This window comes from Oncorhynchus mykiss, chromosome 8, assembly GCF_013265735.2.
Source record: "Oncorhynchus mykiss isolate Arlee chromosome 8, USDA_OmykA_1.1, whole genome shotgun sequence".
NCBI classification, from domain to species: domain Eukaryota; kingdom Metazoa; phylum Chordata; class Actinopteri; order Salmoniformes; family Salmonidae; genus Oncorhynchus; species Oncorhynchus mykiss.
The window spans coordinates 63154892-63176377 of NC_048572.1; the positions used below are offsets into that span (position 1 = coordinate 63154892).

The 21486-nt window shown below is 41.9% G+C and overlaps 1 protein-coding gene across 2 annotated transcripts in view; it reads left to right on the forward strand.

Moving 5' to 3' along the window:
- Nucleotides 1-21486, forward strand: part of LOC110530311 (tenascin-R) — a 127660-nt gene that overhangs the window by 95368 nt on the left and 10806 nt on the right. For both annotated transcript variants that reach the window (XM_021613243.2, XM_021613244.2), the window contains exons 9-18: nt 811-900; nt 1222-1485; nt 3174-3440; nt 8376-8495; nt 9139-9282; nt 12293-12412; nt 13155-13298; nt 15444-15574; nt 20786-20918; nt 21295-21446. In XM_021613243.2, coding sequence (XP_021468918.2) covers nt 811-900; nt 1222-1485; nt 3174-3440; nt 8376-8495; nt 9139-9282; nt 12293-12412; nt 13155-13298; nt 15444-15574; nt 20786-20918; nt 21295-21446 — 1565 coding nt within the window. The remainder of the gene's footprint in view (nt 1-810; nt 901-1221; nt 1486-3173; nt 3441-8375; nt 8496-9138; nt 9283-12292; nt 12413-13154; nt 13299-15443; nt 15575-20785; nt 20919-21294; nt 21447-21486) is intronic.

Below are 21486 nucleotides of genomic sequence, written 5' to 3' on the forward strand. Positions count from 1 at the left end.
AGCGAGCAGTGTGTTAAGAAGCAACATGGCTTGGCCAATGTTTCGGAGGATGCATGACTCTCAACCTAATATCTCCCGAGTCTTTGGGGAGTTGCAGCGAAAAGACAAGATCATAACTACCATTTGGATATTACGAAAAAGGGGGTAAAAAAATATATATAAGATAACGTTCATGCTTTAGTGTGATATGATGAGGACGTCTGTTGAATAACTGAGCGAGATTCTAATGTCGTGGATTTTTATTACATTTTTTATCAAAGTACTGATAGGTTTCCAGACATGAGTTTTCAGATGTCTGTCTTATGTAAAGGGAATATCAGAATAAGGGAACGCATTGTCTGTGGGATGACAGCTATCAATGCTTTCCTCTCTCCATTTCTGTAACCTTATAAGCTCACTGATGTAATAGCAGTTTTTACTTTACTGATTAATTATGCAGTTGAAAAAAGGTTAACACAAATCTTAAGAAAACGTATTGATGAACAGGGTATTTGGCAAGCCCTTCATTTTTAACGCAGTTTTTAATAGGCAGGTCTGTAAGGCTCCATCTGCTTGCTAATCCTTTCTCTTTAATATCATCATACTATATTGTCCGCCAGGGTATTGCATGGAGAGATTCATTCACATCACCAGCTAATGTTTAATCGTTTTCTATTCACATACTAATTAAAATCAATAGTTGGCTCGGTGTCTTGTGTCTCTCATCGTCCATCTGTCGTATTCTCATACACACTCTCTTTCTCCCTCGCTCTCTCTCCCTCTCTCTTCCTCCCTTTCTCTCCCTCTCTCTTCCTCCCTCTCTACCCACAGACTTGTTGCCAGGTACAGAGTATGGCATTGGTATTTCGGCCATGCTTGGCACCAACCGGAGTTCTCCTGCCACAATGAACGCCAGAACTGGTAAGTGAGTTAATCGCCTGGCTCATCTGTGCAAATCAGTGATCTGACACAGAAAATCACAACTACCAGTATCAGTAAACAGAAATTTACCACCCTGTTCTCTTTTGTACCCTACGTGTTTTGTTTGTTTGAATTTCAATGAAGCATGAAAAAACAGCGTCAAAATACCATTTACTGTACATGCATTTATTTATAGGCTATGCAAATTAGTCTAGTTACAGAATGTGTATTTTTGTCTCTTTATTTTATTAGCTGCACTAAATCAAATTCCTAACAGCTTCGGTTGATTATACTTGAACTACTCTTTACTGTGTGTTTCAGGTCTAGATGTCCCCATGGACCTGACTGTGACAGCGTCCACAGACAACACCATCACCCTGCTGTGGGGGGTGGTCCAGGGGCCTATCGACCACTACATGGTCACCTACACCTCCTCATCTGGACTGACCATGGAGGTGACTGTCCCCAAGGACGTGACCACCACCACTCTCAATGACCTGGAGCCAGGCACAGAATACACCATCACTGTAGCTGCCCAGAGAGGCAGGCAGCAGAGCACTGCAGCCACCATCGATGCCTTCACAGGTACAGTAACTGTATTGTACAAGGGCCAAGTAAGTGACATAACTGACGTCACATTGTACTATTATTAATAGCAGAGCTAGAAGTAGTCTAACCATATAAACAGCGTTTACACCATGAGTTAACAGGTCATAGGTTATATACCCCTTCTATGGATTATTTTGGTCTCTGGTCCATTTAGCTATTCCATTTAGGACACAACCTGTACTGTATCTGCACATGTACCAGTTCCAGGAACCTGAAAATATATTGTATTATTAGATTAATAAAATATGTAGTCTATTAATAACTATTTCTTTTCAAATACACTGGTTAAAGGTCAGCTTATTCAGTGAAGCTCCCACATCACTATACCCAAACAGGCAATTATGAGCTGAAGTGTAGCAATGACTGCTGTACTAGAGAATAGGCTTGCTTTGCATGCAATGTGGAACTACTGTTGGGAAGGTGAATACAAATCAAGCTATTAGGCAGTGTCAATCTTTGATGTAACAATTAATGTAAATAATTCACAGTTAGCTAACGTGCTCATTACATGTGCTTGCTAATCGCATCACCATCCTTCATTCATCTATCCAGCAGAGAAAATATATTATTTATTGCTTTTTTTCTTTACTCCATTTATCTTTCCTGTCCCTCTTTTCTTCACACTCCTGTACATCTGTCTACATCAGGCAGCAAGCTGTCTTGGTAGTCTTCATCTTTCCATTGCTTCTTGTTTTGACAACACACGCCTTTCAGTGTCTTTTATTGGTGAATCTTTCAAAAACAGCCAAGCCTCGTTGACGGACGTGTTTTCATCCCATCTCTACTGTAAACATTGACATCCTTCTTTCCCTTTGTGTTCATCATCATTCCATTGTCACTGGTCTCCTACTCTGTGTGTCTGTCATCTTCAGCTCTTCACATCCACATCACGTCTCACTGAGAGGGAGAGAGCCTCCAGAGAGATCTGTCCATTATTGACCAGACATGCCACTCAATGACTGACTGACTGTCCCCTGCTTCTTAATCACCAGCCATCCACTGACTGACTGACTGTCCCCTGCTTCTTAATCACCAGCCATCCACTGACTGACTGACTGTCCCCTGCTTCTTAATCACCAGCCATCCACTGACTGACTGTCCCCTGCTTCTTAATCACCAGCCATCCACTGACTGACTGTCCCCTGCTTCTTAATCACCAGCCATCCACTGACTGACTGACTGTCCCCTGCTTCTTAATCACCAGCCATCCACTGACTGACTGTCCCCTGCTTCTTAATCACCAGCCATCCACTGACTGACTGTCCCCTGCTTCTTAATCACCAGCCATCCACTGACTGACTGACTGTCCCCTGCTTCGTAATCAAGAGCCATCCACTGACTGACTGACTGGCCCCTGCTTCTTAATCCCCAGCCATCCACTGACTGACTGACTGTCCCCTGCTTCTTAATCACCAGCCATCCACTGACTGACTGACTGTCCCCTGCTTCTTAATCACCAGCCATCCACTGACTGACTGACTCTCCCCTGCTATGCCTGCCTCTGAATCAGCCATTCACTGACTGACTGATTGTCCTTTGCCTGCCTGCCTCAGAACCCCAGCACCACCAGCCATATTGACAGCAGATGATCAGATCAAATAAATTCAAATGAAATGCAGCCCTTTATGACCATGCAGCTGGTGTCTTTGACCTTTGACTTTCAGGCTTCAGCCCTGTCATTGCTCTCTACTTGTCTGACATCACGTGGGACTCTGTGACGGTGGCATGGAGCGCCCCGGCCCCACCCGCAGACCTCTACATCCTCAGCTACAGCTCTGAGGACGGCACTGACACCTCCAAGGTCACCCTGGATGGATCCAAGACCCGGTCCTCTGTGGAGGGTCTCCTGCCCTCCACACAGTACACAGTCAGCCTTATCACCATACAGGGAGAGGTGACGTCTGAAGCTGTCACAGCCACGCTCACCACAGGTAGGCTACTTATTGTATCTCTGCAAGGGAGACTCTTATCTCCCTCACAAACTTCAAGCGCCAGCTGTCAGAGCAGCTCACAGTTCATTGCACCTGTACATAGCCCATCTGTAAATAGCCCATCCAACTACCTCATCCCCTTACTTTATTTGTTTATTTATTTTGCTCCTTTGCACCCCAGTATCTCTACTTGCACATTCATCTTCCGCACGTCTATCACTCCAGTGTTTAATTGCTATATCGTAATTACCTCGGCACTATGGCCTATTTTATTGCCTTACCTCCCTTATCTTCCCTCATTTGCGCACACTGTACATATACTTTTTTTGTACTGTATATTGACTGTATGTTTGTTTATTCCATGTGTAACTCTGTGTTGTTGTTTGTGTCGAACTGCTTTGCTTTATCTTGGCCAGGTCGCAGTTCTAAATGAGAACTTGTTCTCAAATATCCTACCTGGTTAAATAAAGGTGAAATAAAATAAAATAAAAAAGGGAAATAGGGTTGTATTCATTAGTCACCAAATGGACGAAAACAGACTGAGACAGGGAGAGACTACCTAAACTTGTCCAATGACAAAAAAGTTTTGCTACGGTGTGTGTATTGCATACAACCCAGAACTATACTGAAGGTTCACATGGTTCAATATGGTTCATTCAGGGACAACAACAACACTAAACTACTGACTAATGCAAAACTGCTGCAACGTCGTATACATTGATTGACCACACTCACCACAGGGTGCATTGATGTCTGATTTGGGCTGACGGTTTGCTGACACAAGACAGTTGCTAACGAAGGACAGCATTTTCCCATACTTAGACTTTCCTGTACAAACTTCTCGTACTTAGGATATCAATCAATCAAATCAAATGTATTTATAAAGCCCTTTTTACATCAGCCGACACACGTCCCATTGTGCATGCTGTACGTGCTTGGAGTTTGTTGTGGTTTGTTCTGTTTGTCAGCAAGTCGTCTAGCTCCAGAAGAGAACACCACCCAGACACTTTTATGGCATGTCTCTTGCTCATTAAGATTATTACACTCCCAGCTGCACTACTGATGAAACACAGAACCACCTTTCATTTCTTTATTAATGCTTCTGTGTGTAATCCTCTCTTAATTACCCCTGCTTGAACGTGGAGGTGTCGGGAATATTCAGCTGTCGCATCAGCAGGCTGTTACTCACAGTCGCAGCTGCCAAGTAAAAGGAAATGTGTATTGTCTGAGGAGGACCGGACAACTCTATAAACACTATGGAGCCACCTGCATACTGCCGTCTGATTACTGCTCTTGTTATTGCGTTGCTATTTTCAGCTTGTTGTTATCAAGCCACGTTATTATATGCAAATGAACCACAGGGTTGGTGGGCATGCTGTGGTGCCTGGCTGTCTTTGAAGGTTGACATATTTCTTTATGTTTTCAAGTGGCACTTCTTATGCTAAGTCTGAATAAAGGGATGACAACATGTTTACTGTACCATATGTTGTAGTGCAACACATAGGATGCATCCAAAACGGTACCCTATTCCCTATTGAGTGCACTACTTTTGACCAAGGCCCATAGAACTCTGTTCAAAAGTAGTGTGCTATATAGGGGATAGGGTGCCATTTGGGACACAGACCCAGGTGAATGCAGGTTAGACTTGTACTATAGAAGCACATCTCATTGCTGCATTCTGTCTTCAGTTTGCCCACATTATGTCACATGAATATTTAGTTTAAATTCAGAGCTATTACAGCAGCCTCCATTGCTGATTGGGAAATAAATAAAATATAGGCATTCGCCACTGTTTTATACTTGCAAAATTTAAATGAAGCTGAAGCCTAACTTATGAATTGTCCTCAATGTTGGTGAATAATATTCGTTATTGTAATGGAAATGGGAGGGTGGGGGTGTTGGTTTATCAAAAACAATTCTGTGTTCAGTCCACAACAGTAGAGAGAACCAATCCCTCTATCCCTCCCTTCCATAATGCATGCCGACCTTATAAGTCTCTTTAATTAAGATTCTATTGACGCACCCGTTCGCACTTGAGCATCAATCTAAGTAACATAATAAAAAAATCCCCATCAAAATCCGTCAGTTTAAGTTAGAGATATCAGGTTTTTGCCTGGGCCGCTTCTCAATCCACCACATCTGCATATGTTGGCCGAGCTACAGCAGTGCTTGTCAGACCATGAGACATTGCGAATATTGGTCTTCTCACTAAAATGTCTGTAGCATCCAAATGGAAAGAGGGAGACTCTCAGGAACATGATGGTGTTCTCTGTTGTGCTTTACGACCCCCACAAGTGTCATGGGACTCGTCTGAAGGTAACACGTACAAACAAATGGAGGTAGTGTTGTGTCAACAAAAATAAGGGGTTAAATGTGTCCAAAAAAACAAAACATTTCCTGAGCTTTCTTACTGTATATCTCCTAGATGTAGGACATACACTTCAAAACCTTATTCCTTATTATTTATTTTTTGACTGTCTTTTTTTCCATTTATGAATGTGTTATGTCAAAGTGTTTCTAAGGGCCATAGTAAGTAAAGGCCAAATTCAATATTTTATCAAATAAATTCACTGTAGCACATTCAGAGATCGATTTATAACCGCTAATCCAAAATAATTTAAATTTTTTTTTTTTTTTTAAACCTTTCTGTTTGTCATAGATGGATGTAATTAATATGAGATGCAAGGCGAGGTCCTAACGAGTTCGGTAAGCCAAGCTATAGCTCTGTGGGACGTTCACAGAGATGGGGCAGATGTTTTTATCACAAAGCATACAACAGATTTTTCTCTCACAAAACACACAACTATGCATTTTACAGTGATAAGGAAGGTGAAATCTTATAGTCATTTTATAATTTGATTATACTATATTTAGAAAGCATAAAGGTAATTTCAAGCCTACAGTTTTATTGAATCGAAAATACATCATATAACTTGTATCATATTTGTACTGTGTACTTGAGCTTGTGTCCTCAAAAGTGACTACACCTAAACAATTTATAACAATGTTTTCCAGAAAGGTGATATATTTAATATTTCTTTGAGTGTGCAACATGACTAGTTATTGTTTATGGCCCTCTCATGATAAATAATTACTTTTGGTGGTTACATAGATTACATTTTCAATTACATTTAGTTACATTTAACTGGCTAGTACCCCCCATTCCCCAAGGGCTTAGACTTGTAGAGGTTATCTGTTTGCTCACATGGTCTCTGGTAACCTTTGCTGCCGCAGCAGTAATGGCCCTGGGGACAGAAACAAATCATGAACTAATCCCGTATGGGCAACAGCACTTGATCACAATGCAAATATCCCATCGCTGTTCTCCTGGCTCTGGCCAGCACAGCATGCAATTTACCTACATATTTTATAATGTACCTAATGTGCAGGATAAACACAGTGCTTCTTACACTATGACAGGAAAATGTGTTGGTTTTATCAATAAAGAAGTGTCTGTATATACGCTTCATTTAACTTCCACTGCCCTCCAAAAGTTGCCGAATTCCTTCTTCAGTTTTCTCCTCAATTCAGCCACCTTGGTTGGAGAGAGAGGTAGTGGCAGTATTCCCTTGAAACCCTTTCCTTTCATATATGGAAAGCATAGACTTCAAAGTGCTGAAATATATTGAACACACGGAGGTAGCAGCTTCGTAAGAAGGTTAAGTTAAATGTCAAGAGTGTCTTGTATGAGTGTATAGTGTGTGTCTTAATAGCCCGTTCCACTCACAGTCCGTCTTCCCGAATTCAGGTTGAAAATGACTGATTTTATCATTGATAAGCACCTAAATTGGAAAGCAGTGGCTTTACTGCAAGAGCTCAGTTTCTCTTCTTCACATCGCTTTATCGGTTTTGACTGACAGCTGTTATAAACATGAGCCCAGCATGCGACAAGAAGATGCCCCCATCCCACTAATTGGGCTACTTTTGCACATTTGTTGTTGTCTGAGGAGGGAAATGTTGTAAATTGAGAGGAGTTGATGTGTTCTGAAAGATGAGATGTTGAGCATCATAATAAGAACCACTTTGATGTCATACCACAAAAACACACGACTCCAAATGTGCACTTAACATTTCCATATGACAACTATGTTTGATCCATAGTTGCAAGGATGACATGCGTTATACCCTGTGTTGTCCTGAACAGAATGAGCCTATGTTTGTCATATTGTGATCAAAATTTGCCACGGAAAACGTACTTGAATGTGCTCATGACTCTATTCTACGCCCACCAAAATTACAATTTCTTTGTTTGAAGTGCCTTTTGAAAGCCTAACACTGTACAATTGTATTTTAAAATGTAGCTAGCCACGTTGTCAATAGAATAAGCTTTGAAATGATGTCCACCTGACCCAGATTGCGATTTAATGGAACGTTTTTGGATTTTTGGAGTAAACAACAACAGTAATTGTGTAATGGTGGGGATGCAGGGCTGTGTTCCAAACCAAAAAAAATACAAGTGTGCTTGTTTCAGTTCCTCAATGGCAAAGCTATGAGAGTTTAAAAAATAAAAATAAAAAGTATAGCTGAAAGCTCTTTACTTTAGTCATAAAAGAGCATTGAAATTACTTAGGAACTGTGTACAGTTTGGAGAGGTGTGTGGCCACTTGAAGGCACCAGTTAGACCTCTCACTCAAACCCTTGTAATCGTTTTTTTGTATCTTGCACCTTCTGCAAGATGTAAATTATCTTCATATTATGTTACTGAATGTATCCAGAGTATTTCCAGATTTCGTTACTAAGAAAGCTGTGAAAAGTACAGGAAATGTAAAATGCACATACAGTAAAAGCAACATTGTAATGTTTGGATTCAGTCTTGTGTCAGGTGGACTGTAATTTCACCATAATCTCCAAAAGTGTTCTCTCAATTGAGAGAGAGTTATTCAATTTGGCCCAATTTCAACAAGTATAACATGTACTATTTATTCTCTGTCATAGGAATGGACCCACCTAAAGAGATGACTGTGTCATATGTCACTGAAGACTCTGTCATCATATCATGGTTGAGACCCTTTGCCCCCTTTGACTATTACAAGATGTCCTACCAATCAGCAAGAGGTAGGCTAAGACATGTTTTATTTGAAAAGTTACTTAAAGTCCCAATGCAGCCATTTTGATGCTAATATCAAATCATTCTGGGTAACAATTAAATAACTTACTGGATTAGTTTTCCATTCAATGGTCAACAAGAAATAAAAATAGCTTTTTTAGCAACAAAAAAAAACAATTTCTCAAGCAAAATGTTTGTCAAGACTGTCTGGGAGGGGTCTGTGCGGGGAGGGGAAGGGCGCCAAAGAGGTGCTTTAAACACAGTGTGGATCAATCCACCAGAGCGGAGGGGCTTAATGGGAGGTATATGTAACCTGAAAACGAGTTATTATTGGCAGAAAGGTTTGGAACTTGCTTTGTTATTGGTCTATCGCACACCAGGCAAGCCAAAACTCCATCGTGCAAAACTTGCTGATTAGAAGGTCCTGTGTAGATTGTATTTTCAACCAGTAACTGTTGGGAAATAAAACAGATCACTTTTTCCACCCCTTTACAGTGTTAGTTTCCTCAGTTGAAAATGTGAAATTTGACTGCACTTGGCCTTTAAATAAAATACCACACTGTTATTCCATGGTCTCGTGGAGGAAAGATAGCATGACAGCAGTAACAGTGCGAAATGAGATTAAAATACTTTTTATTTCATTTTCCTCAGGGCGAGTGGACAGCATCGTGATTGACAACGACGTGACCAACTACACTCTGTCCAGCCTCCACCCGGCAACAGAGTATGAGATCAACCTGAACGCCGTGAGGGGAAGCCAGGAAAGCAAGTCCATCACCACCAGTGTCTTCACAGGTCAGTATGGTCCCCATAAGGAGCAAACTTCGATCTCAGTCACAATGCCACTCTTCCCCTGTACATTTTTACTGGTCCAAATGTACATTGTATTATATAATTTTTGTATCCACATTCCACTCCACATATTATTCCATATACTACACCAAATGTTTTGGTACCCCTTACTATCTCAGCCACAATGCCACTATAGAAAGTGACTATGTAAAGGGACTGAACAATTTGTCAAATGTTTTTGCTCCAAAAGTCAATGCACACATTGTGTACACATTGTATTTATGGAATCTTTGTCTCCACATCCTGCACAATTCTACAGAACAACTAATGCAATTCTGTTTTGTTCAATAATTTAGCTTGTATACAAAAATGAAAGCTAGCCTTGTTATTATATGTCTGCGCCTAGGGGTCTGAGATGGGGGAACAAAATGTTCTGGAGTCAGACATTGCCTATTTCAAAGATAAATGGAATGTTCTGTCTTTTCAGTGAATTTTATTCCTAGTACCAACTCTGTGGAGCGCTCACATCGCCAGCTGCACACTGAGAAATTGTGTTCCAACACAGACATACAGACAGTAGAATAATGTCTGGCTACATGCCTCTCATTGCTGCCGCAGTGAATGTAGTTACTGTTACCCCCTTGACCTTATAATTGGTAGCCTCTCCTCCTATCTGTCTCTGCATTTCCTCAGTATATCAGCCAGTCAGTCAGTCAGATAGACCTCTCAGCATTGATCTGTGTGAGATGTGAGATATATTTCACTGATAGTGAACCACCAGAGAGAGGTGTGTAGGCTGCAGCAGCTCCTCTGTGTGTGAAGTGAACTCCACTAACCTGGGCTTAACCAGCTCTCCACTGCATGCATAATCATCCAGCTGATCCTGAAGTGCACCACCGCATACTGATGAGCCAGTTAGAGATTTCTGCTCCAAAATCAGCAGGCTCATAACTAGAGAAGAGAGACAGAAGAGAGAGACAGACAGAGAGCGAGAGACAGAGAGAGATGGATAGAGTAAGAGGTAGAAAGAGCACAATTCATGTGTCTCTGCTTGTGCTGCTCTCCACTTTTAAAGCGGAAAAAAGTGCTCTGCATTTGCCAACTCTTCTTATAATGACGCAGGGCTTGTGGTGCTGCTACTGTAATAGCGCCAGAGGATAGCCTGGAGAAATAAAATGCCAGAGTGGCATCATTAAATTAATTTAAGGATCGGACCCTTTTTTTTTAAATTTTAGCCTAAAATGACATACCCAAATCTAATGTATTTGTATTGTTGTTGTTTTTTACACTTGAATAGAATACAAATGCTTAGTAAATACATATTTGCTGCTACATAACACCCCAAATACACAGAAAAAAGAAAACTATCTAAATTTTCACTACAAAAAGGTGCTATATGGAGCCAAAAGGGTTCTTTGACTGTTCCCATATGAGAACCCTTTTGGAGAACCTCTTTGAGTTCCAGGTAGAACCCTTTTTGGTTCCATGTATAACCCTTTCAACAGAGTGTTCTACATGGAAGCCAAAAGAGTTCTACCGGGAACCAAAAAGGCTTATCCTATGGGGACAGCCGCAGGATCCTTTCCCCCCCAAAAAATCTAAGAGTGTACAGTATCACAGTGTAATTAAAAACTAGAAAAAAAGCACACAATACCATTTCGTAGTTATAGAGTTTACTTTTCTAATAATGTATTGTCAGAGGAACACTAGAATTCTGCTAACGCAGACGCTATGATAAATCTCAGGCCATGTTTCACAAAGTGGTGTGAAGGAGTATTATAGGACAAATGGCAGGGCTCATTAAAACAGGGTCATAGCCCGAAGAATATCATTCCACTGTGGTGTGATTCAGCAAGAGCGAGATAAAACATATTATGGAGAGAGGCGCTCTATCTGACAAATGGGGCGCAGAGGGTTCTCACCTTCTATATGAGAGAGAGATGAGAATTTGATAAAAGTGCCTTGAAATCCAGATTGTCAGATGTGAAGCTCTGCCCCGAACTGGGTCGGCGCCCCACTTGCAGGCCAGAAGCACGAACACAGTCAACTTGTTAAGATCCTTCGCACTAAGGGAAAGTTTGCTGCAGTCGCTGGAGAGTCCTGCCTGCCGGGTAGCGACCGATGTCAAGCTCTGAGGCACTAGCTGCAATTCCAAAGGTAATGAGTGTCCACGATTCACTGGACTGGAGTCAACTGTCCAGCTGATGGCTGTGGCTGGGACAGAGACGTACTGTGGCTCAGCAGACTCTGGGTGTATGTTTCTGCATTGTATTGATACTGTAGCTGACCAGCATTCAAACAGTCAGGCCAATGTGTAACACTTTACTTGAAGGGTACCAAGAACTTCATAACACATTTTTACCCCATAGGCTACACTACATTCTTTAATTTATACAATACTTATATAGGCTTCTGCTTATGGATGTGGTATAAATTGGGTATTAAATGTGTGCTGAAGTCCTTGGATACCCTTCAAGTAAGGTTTTGGTCTGGTTGGGGCACATAATCAGCCATATCATAACTACACAGAGATTGATGAATAGATTATTACATACTTTGATTGATTAATTAAGTAGTTTTAGCTTATTCAGTCTAATCTAATTACATGTTATTTCATTTAAAATTGTCAGCTTTCATTGGATTCAATTAAATATTTAAAGTAATGAGTGTAATTAAACCCATTCTATCCATGGTGCGAGATGTGAGGCAGTGTGATTATGATTCCTAGATATGATCTTAGCTGTTTCCCATTAATGAGGGTTTGGTCTAGAACTATTCATGTTTGGATGCAAGCTGTTTTCTTCTGTGTTCTCAAGAACGGTTCTTGCAGTACCATGTGGACTATATACTTCTCTGCAGAAGTATACAGTATAGTCCACATGGTGGTCTGTAATTGGAACATACAGTCAATGGAATTTAGTAAAGTGATGGGGTGGGATCTGTGAACCCCTCTGACCCACTTTTTTGTATTCATCTCTCGCTTTATCTCTCTCACTTTCTCTCTTTGATGCAGCGATGGACATGCCAATGGAACTGACAGCCCTCAACATTACCCCACAAGGAGCTTTACTGCAGTGGAACCCTCCTCTGTCCAGCGTTGACAACTACGTGCTCACCCTCACCTGCAACCAGAGTAGGCAGAATTATTCTCTTCTCACAAACTATGTATCTCCGCCACAGGGGTGGAGCGTGTGGAGCACCCTGAGTCTGTAGGTGGACTCCTGCCAGGTCGACTCTGAGAGAAAGTCTAGCTTTGTGTCCCAAATGGCACCCTGTTACCCATAGAGCTCTGGTCAAAAGTAGTGCACTATATTTGGAATAGGCTGCCATTTGGGCTGCGGCCTAGGACAGCTACTTGTAAATCAGCTCAGACATCAACCTGTTAGTCGATGCCGCTTTCATCAATATGGCCACAAATGATGGTTCTTCAGCAACCTCTTGCCAATGTGCTCTATTGACTCTAGTGTGTTCATTAAGTGTGATTTCTCATTTACTAATCCAGACTCATCTAGGCAATAGCATCTTGGCAGAAATGGTTTGTTAACCTGTTACTTTTCATCATCAACACGGAACCTATTTCTAAGGATCTAGTAAGCCATTCATTAAACAGGCAATTTATCTAGATTGGTTATACAAAGTTTAGTCGTGCAAGCAAATAAGAAATTGTGAATTTAAGTGAAATTGATTTCAGCAACATGCAATTAAACCTGACCAATAATAACCTCAATCTACCAACCCTGACATTGACTGTGCATATCCTAGGCAACTGTTATATATTCAAATTGTTTAATGTAATCATAAAATCCAGGTTTGTTTACAATCTCATGTAGTCTCCTATTCTAATGTGAGTCTTTGTGTTCCTCCTTCTCCTTAAGTGACAGCTGACACCTTCCTGGTGGAGGGTGGGAAACAGGAGCACCAGCTCACTAAGCTCTTGCCTAGCACCACTTACTCTGTAGCCCTCTATGCTACCAAGGGACCCCTGACCAGTGGAACGGTCATCGCCAACTTTGCAACACGTATGTCACGTACTTTACTTGCTTAGCTACTTACTGTTCCACCTACCCATTCAGAACTAGCCCACAAAGACTACCGAGAGCAAGGCAAGCTACTTAAAACTCCTTGAAACATACTTCTATTCAACTAACACGTTGCCTCTCACATCTCTTAGTTAAAGTGTGTCTAATTAGCAACAGGAATCATTTCTCCTCTCATTGAGGCACTTGCAGTGTGATCACGGACTGACCACGTCTCTAATGCTGGTATACAGTGTTCATTAGGACAACCTCAGTCTCATACATAAAAAAAAAAAATCTCAGTTGCCAGGACTGAGGCAGTCCTAATATGGACACCGTACTGCTAGCTAACAACCTTCACAAGCCAATCATATCATACCTACTCCACTTTAGGGAAGGGAGAAGAGGAGGGGAGGAAGATGGTGTAGATTAGCAGAGTTGGAGCTCTGGGCCCAGTTGCATAAAACATATTTAGTGTTTCCCTTAAGGGTTTACCTTAAGGAATAATGTTCTCTTAAGGGAAAAGATAAGGGGAAAATGTACTTAAGATGTTTTGTGCAACCAGGCCCTGAAATTTATTTTCAGTGTTTCATGAACAAAACAATTCTGTCAGCAGCAAGGCATTACTATACTATAGTACTGTACTATGGTGGAACCACATTAACATTTTCAGGCCAAGTGGACTGCTGCCTGTGTAGTGTACACAAACAAATGTCCAGAAAAAAAGAACAACTAGTAGCTTTTTGGGGCGTTTTTTGTCTTGCGGTAAAAGTCTCCCTATGGGGAGGGGCAATTCCACTATATTTATTTAATCAACCAGTTCCCTTTGCAAAACTTTATTTATAGACACTGTTTTTCGACAAATTAATTTGTCTAAAAGTGTCACAGGCCATTGGTTTTGCTACTCAAGGGCCAGCCTTGTTCTCTGATGTTGACACGTAATCACTGAACGAACGGAGTAGCCAAGTTCACCAGACTTCAGAGACTTTTTACATTTTTAATTTGGGTGTTATTTAATTTTCGATGCTGTTATTCTCCGCTTACGCTTTGTTTTCGCTGACTGTTATGCTCTGATAAAAATGTGCCTGTGTTGATGGCCTCTTATGAACTTAAGTCATTTGCTGACTCACTTTCTAAAAGACTTGACCAGCGAGAGAGATTTTATTTAGGGAAGTTTTAGAAATTATAATGTGTCTTCAAAACAAGTACTTTGGTTTAGTATACACCTGAACCTGTGCATGGGGATTCACTTATTAATTGTTTCTTGATGGAAAACATGTCCAAAAACACCATCTCTCAGAATAGTGTTCACATGGGGTATAACTAAAGAGAATGAGAGAGAGAGAGAGAGAGAGAGAGAGAGAGAGAGCGAGAGAGAGAGAGAGAGAGAGAGAGAGAGAGAGAGGAAACAAACGAGAGAGAAGTGTAGGCATTGTCATGGCTTGAAAAGATTCAATCAAAATTAAAGGGGATGAAAGGAAAATTAAGATTGACGCCCTCTCAGGCATTGCAGTCATGTTGAGGAGAGTGGAGGAGAATGGCAGTCTGTCAGATAAGACCTCGAAGAGGCAGATATGGTAGTGTGGACACCCACATTGTAATTTCTCTAGTGGGTACTACTGCTGTGTGGAGATGTCATTGCATCTCATGTAGAAAGTCCTTCAGTCCAGAGGCCTGAGGCTATCAGTGGTAAAACACTGTTAATTACTGAACTGTCATAGATCTCCCCTGAAAACACCTGAGGACAACAGGAGGAGAGCGAGATAGGAAAAAGAGTGAAACCGGAAAAAGAGTGTGCAGCAGGTGTTCAAGAGTGTTGGGCCAGTAACCGAAAGGTCGCTGGTACAAATCTCTAAGCCAACTAGGTGAAAAATCTGTCGATGAGCCCTTGAGCACAGGTAGGCTGATTAGTTTTGAGCAGTAAAGGATGCTGGGTTAAGGACAATTAGAATGCATTCGCAGCAGGATGACTCCAACTAAGGTCCGCTAGAGGGGTGTTCATCAAATTAGGAGATAGATCATAATTGGGCAACTTTTCCAATTTAAGTACAGTATTTGGATACTAGAAATGGACATACTGTAGCCACTAATGATTTGACTCAATGGAACAGGGACATAGTTATCTGCTATCTGATTTCTCCCCTCTAGCCATGGACGCTCCTTTGAACCTGACCGCCAGTGAGGTGAACCACCGCAGTGCCCTCATCTCCTGGCAACCGCCCATCGCAGACATAGACAACTACATGCTTACATACAAATCAGCCGATGGCAGCAGAAAGGTAGGCAGAAAACAGTAGGGCGTATCTACCTTTATCAACAAGAGTTCTCAATCACAGACACACACTGAACTGTGAACTGTAGTATCAAGCCAAAGCGGCTCAAATGGGAAATGAATATGGGCCATACGTGCTACGTGTAGTGTTTTCAAGCTTCCAAAATACTAGCCTTTCCCAGATCTGTCTGTGCTCTTGTTTTCTCCATTGTTGTAATTGTCAAGTCAAACATTGGCATGACAATGAGTGGCAAGGTGTCACGACTTCCACCGAGGTGGATCCCTCTCCTTGACGTCACCGGCTTTCAAGCCATCCCCGATCCACTTTTCATTTTCAATTTGTTTTGTCTTTGTCTTACAAACCTGGTTTCAATCCCCCCAATTACTTGTTCATTATTTAACCCTCTGTTCCCCCATGTTTGTTTGTGAGTAAGTGTTTATTGTATTGTGGTCCGTATTTGTGGCCTTGTACTTATACGACGTGTATTTCTTTGGTAAGAGTTGTCTTTTTCTATGAGTTTCCAATCAAGCTCCCACACGATGCTGTATCAATAAGCCAAAGGTCCTCCCAGGAGATATGATTGATAATACAAGAGCCATAATATGACTGTTACCGGTAGAGTTTTGAAGCTATCAAAACAGTGTAAATATCTCCCAGACAAGTGACCGCTTAGTACAGATCCATTGCACAGCTCTACTCGGCAATAGAGCCGTTTAGATCTTTTAATTTGACTCCTGGAAACGTTTTCATTTTAATTACATTCTTTGATGTAGCTGAGTAATATTAATAAAGTAGATTAGGAAGGTTATTCCGTTGCAATATGCCTATTAATGACTCACCAGGAACAATTTCCCCTGATATTCTACAGCAGATATCTCTCTCAACTAATTACATCATTCAGGCAGAGCCCCAAAATGGGTCCCAAATAGCACCCTATTCCCTATATAGTGCACAACATATGACCAGAGCCCTATGTGCCCTGGTCAAATAGTGCCCTATATCGGGAATAGGATGCTATTTTGGGACGAAGAGCCCAACACTGTACTGTCCTCACGGTCTTCATCTTAACTAGCTTTGAACCTTTTTTTTTATGTATATACGTATATGCACTGCTCAAAAAAATAAGGGAACACTAAAATAACACATCCTAGATCTGAATGAATGAAATATTCTTATTAAATACTTTTTTCTTTACATAGTTGAATGTGCTGACAATAAAATCACACAAAAATGATCAATGGAAATCAAATGTATCAACCCATGGAGGTCTGGATTTGAAGTCACACTCAAAATTAAAGTGGAAAACCACACTACAGGCTGATCCAACTTTGATGTAATGTCCTTAAAACAAGTCAAAATTAGGCTCAGTAGTGTGTGTGGCCTCCACGTGCCTGTATGACCTCCCTACAAAGCCTGGGCATGCTCCAACTCCTGGACAGTCTGTGGTGCAACATGGCGTTGGTGGATGGGAGCGAGACATGATGTCCCAGATGTGCTCAATTGGATTCAGGTCTGGGGAACGGGCGGGCCAGTCCATAGCATCAATGCCTTCCTTTTGCAGAAACTGCTGACACACTCCAGCCACATGAGGTCTAGCATTGTCTTGCATTAGGAGGAACCCAGGGCCAATCGCACCAGCATATGGTCTCACAAGGGGTCTGAGGATCTCATCTCGGTACCTAATGGCAGTCAGGCTACCTCTGGCGAGCACATGGAGGACTGCGGCCCCCCAAAGAAATGCCACCCCACACCATGACTGACCCACCACCAAACCAGTCATGCTGGAGGATGTTGCAGGCAGCAGAACGTTCTCCACGGCGTCTCCAGACTCTGTCACGTCTGTCACATGTGCTCAGTGTGAACCTGCTTTCATCTGTGAACAGCACAGGGCGCCAGTGGCGAATTTGCCAATCTTGGTGTTCTCTGGCAAATGCCAAACGTCCTGCACGGTGTTGGGCTGTAAGCACAACCCCCACCTGTGGACGTCGGGCCCTCATACCACCCTCGTGGAGTCTGTTTCTGACCGTTTGAGCAGACACATGCACATTTGTGGGCTGCTGGAGGTCATTTTGCAGGGCTCTGGCAGTGCTCCTCCTGCTCCTCCTTGCACCAAGGCGGAGGTAGCGGTCCTGCTGCTGGGTTGTTGCCCTCCTACGGCCTCTTCCACATCTCCTGATGTACAGGCCTGTCTCCTGGTAGCGCCTCCATGCTCTGGACACTACGCTGACAGACACAGCAAACCTTCTTGCCACAGCTCGCATTGATGTGCCATCCTGGGTGAGCTGCACTACCTGAGCCACTTGTGTGGGTTGTAGACTCTGTCTCATGCTACCACTAGAATGAAAGCACCGCCAGCATTCAAAAGTGACCAAAACATCAGCAAGGAAGCATAGGAACTGAGAAGTGGTCTGTGGTCAACACCTGCAGAACCACTCCTTTATTGGGGGTGTGTTGCTAATTGCCTATAATGTCCACCTGTTGTCTATTCCATTTTCACAACAGCATGTGAAATGTATTGTCAATCAGTGTTGCTTCCTACGTGGACAGTTTGATTTCACAGAAGTGTGATTGACTTGGAGTTACATTGTGTTGTTTAAGTGTTCCCTTTATTTTTTTGAGCAGTGTATATATATATATATATATATATATATATATATATATATATACAGATGAAGTCAGAAGTTTACATACACCTTAGCCAAATACATTTTTCACAATTCCTGACATTTAATGCTAGTAAACATTCCCTGTCTTAGGTCAGTTAGGATCACCACTTTATTTTAAGAATGTGAAATGTCAGAATAATAGTAGAGAGAATAATATATTTCAGATTGTATTTCTTTCATCACATTCCCAGTGGGTCAGAAGTTTACATACACTCAATTAGTATTTGGTAGCATTGCATTTAAATTGTTTAACTTGGGTCAAATGTTTCGGGTAGCCTTCCACAAGCTTCTCACAATAAGCTGGGTGAATTTTGGCCCATTCCTCTTGACAGTGCTGGTGTAACTGAGTCAGGTTTGTAGGCCTCCTTGTTCGCACACACTTTTTCAGTTTTGCCCACAAATTTTCTGTAGGATTGAGGTCAGGGCTTTGTGATGGCCACTCCAATACCTTGACTTTGTTGTCCTTAAACCATTTTGTCCATTTGGAATACCCATTTGCAACCAAGCTTTAACTTCCTGATTGATATCTTGAGATGTTACTTCAATATATTTACATACTTTTCCTGCCTCATGATGCCATCTATTTTGTGAAGTGCACCAGTCCTTCTTGCAGCAAAGCACGCCCACAACATGATGCTGCCACCCCCGTGCTTCACAGTTGGGATGGTGTACTTCGACTTGCAAGCCTCACCCTTTTTCCTCCAAACATAACGATGGTCATTATGGCAAAAGAGCTCTATTTTTGTTTCAACAGACCAGAGGACATTTCTCCAAAAAGTACTATCTTTGTCCCCATTTGCAGTTGCAAACCATAGTCTGGCTTTTTTTATGGCGGTTTTGAAGTAGTGGCTTCTTCCTTGCTGGGTTATTTCGATATAGGACTCGTTTTACTGTGGATTTAGATACTTTTGTACCTGCTTGCTCCAGCATCTTCACAAGGTCCTTTGCTGTTGTTCCGGGATTGATTTACACTTTTGGCACCAAAGTAGGTTAATCTCTTGGAGACAGAACGCGTCTCTTTCCTGAGCGGTATGACGGCTGCGTGGTCCCATGGTGTTTATACTTGCAAACTTTTGTTTGTACAGATGAACGTGGTACCTTCAAGCGTTTGGAAATTGCTCCCAAGGATGAACCAGACTTGTGGAGGTGATAATGTCATGATGTCAATTAGCCTATCAGAAGCTTCTAAAGCCATGACATAATTTTCTGGAATTTTCCAAGCTGTTTGAAGGCACAGTCAACTTAGTGTATGTAAACGTCTGACCTACTGGAATTGTGATACAGTGAATTATAAGTGAAATCTGTCTGCAAACAATTGTTGGAAAAATGACTTGTGTCATGCACAAAGTTGATGTCCTAACCGACTTGCCAAAACTATAGTTTGTTAACAAGAATTTTGTGGAGTAGTTGAAAAACAAGTTTTAATGACTCCAACCTAATTGTCTGTAAACTTTTGACTTCAATTGTATATATCTTTCAACACACATGCATGCACACTCACGAACAACGCTATACTGACCTTGTGTGTTTTTGGTGCTTGTGTTTGTCCAGTGGGTGTCAGTCATGCACAGAGGATTTGGTTTTAGTAACACGCTCTGTTGTTTTACTCTGCTTAGGTTAATTTCAGTCCCCATAAATTCTTCCCAACCTGTTCTCTCTGCTAATATAATCGTCATATCCACCACAGTAATCTATGTTAGTTTGATTATGAATCATGTGTTGACCTTCCAGATTAGAATAAATAATACAAAAAAACTACATCTGCATAATTCACCCAACATGTTGTCTTAAAATGTGTAACTTTTTCCAAAATGGCTGAATATTTCATTCAGTTCTTCATAGATATTTCATATGGCTCAAAGCCTCATCAGATTCAGCAGTTCAACGCTGCTGTCACGGCCAGCTCCTAGAGAGCTCATATTTTTATTTCATCTGCCAGAAAAAGAGATCTCTGAGAAAAATGGTATGCCATCCACTCTGCGACAGAAGATAAGCTTGATAAAAGTGGATTTGTCAAAAACAATGAAAGGGAACTGAGTTTTAGACTGAAATAGTCATTCTTCTTCCTCTTCCTGGCAGCTCCTTACAGCACCAGTGTCTGATAAGGTCCTTTTCCTCTCCTTTTTAGTTCTCCCTCTTATCATTTAGAAAAACACAGGGCAGTTGTACAAGAGCCAACAACAGTGAAAAATGAATTCAACATTTATATGGGCCTGACATAAATGTTTTATGTCTGTAAATGTGCCTGGGTGCTTTTGTTGTTTGTTGGTAGGAGTCAGATGGTATCACCGCTATGGGTTACTGTCTGCTGTACACTTTGGATTGGATCCAGCTAAAACTATTTGCTGTACCGTATCCAGTCACAGGCCCATAAATTATGATAAAAACCCTAGGTAAATGCTGTGCTTACACTCCTATTCATAACAACAGGGATTATCAGAACAGGGCCTGCATTCAAAAAGCGCCTCAGAATAGGAGTGCTGATCTAGGATCAGTTACCGTTCCCTTATCTGTGTGTTCTCCCCTCTGTGGTGTGTGTGTGGTGCTACAGGAGCTGATCCTGGATGCAGAAGACACGTGGATCCGTCTGGAGGGCCTGGCAGAGATCACAGAATACACTGTGAGGTTGCAGGCTGCCAGAGGATTAGAGACCAGCGATATCATCTCTACAGCCTTCACAACAGGTAAACACACATGCATGCGCACACACATGCTCTCTCTGAAACACACACACACACACACACACACACACACACACACACACACACACACACACACACACACACACACACACACACACACACACACACACACACACCATTCATCCCCACTCCACACTCTATCCAGATTTCAGGGCCATATTCAATAAGCATCTCAGAGTATGATAGCTGATCTAGAATCAGATCCCCCCTGTCCATATAATCTTATTCATTATGATCTAAAAAACCGGACCCTATATCAGCAGTCCTACTATGACACACTTTATGAATACAGGCCCAGTCCTCGTCATTCTCCATTATGTTGAGCTTATGTCATGTGTTCTGTTCTTCTCTGCTCCAGGAAACCGTCTGTTTGCCACCCCTCAGAACTGTGCCCAGCATCTGCTGAACGGGGAGTCCGTGAGCGGCGTCTACACCATTTATATCAACAGAGACGCCAATCAGGGAGTGCAGGTCTACTGTGATATGACCACAGATGAAGGAGGCTGGATCGTAAGTGTCTCATAGCAGGAGATATACCTTGCAGACAAAA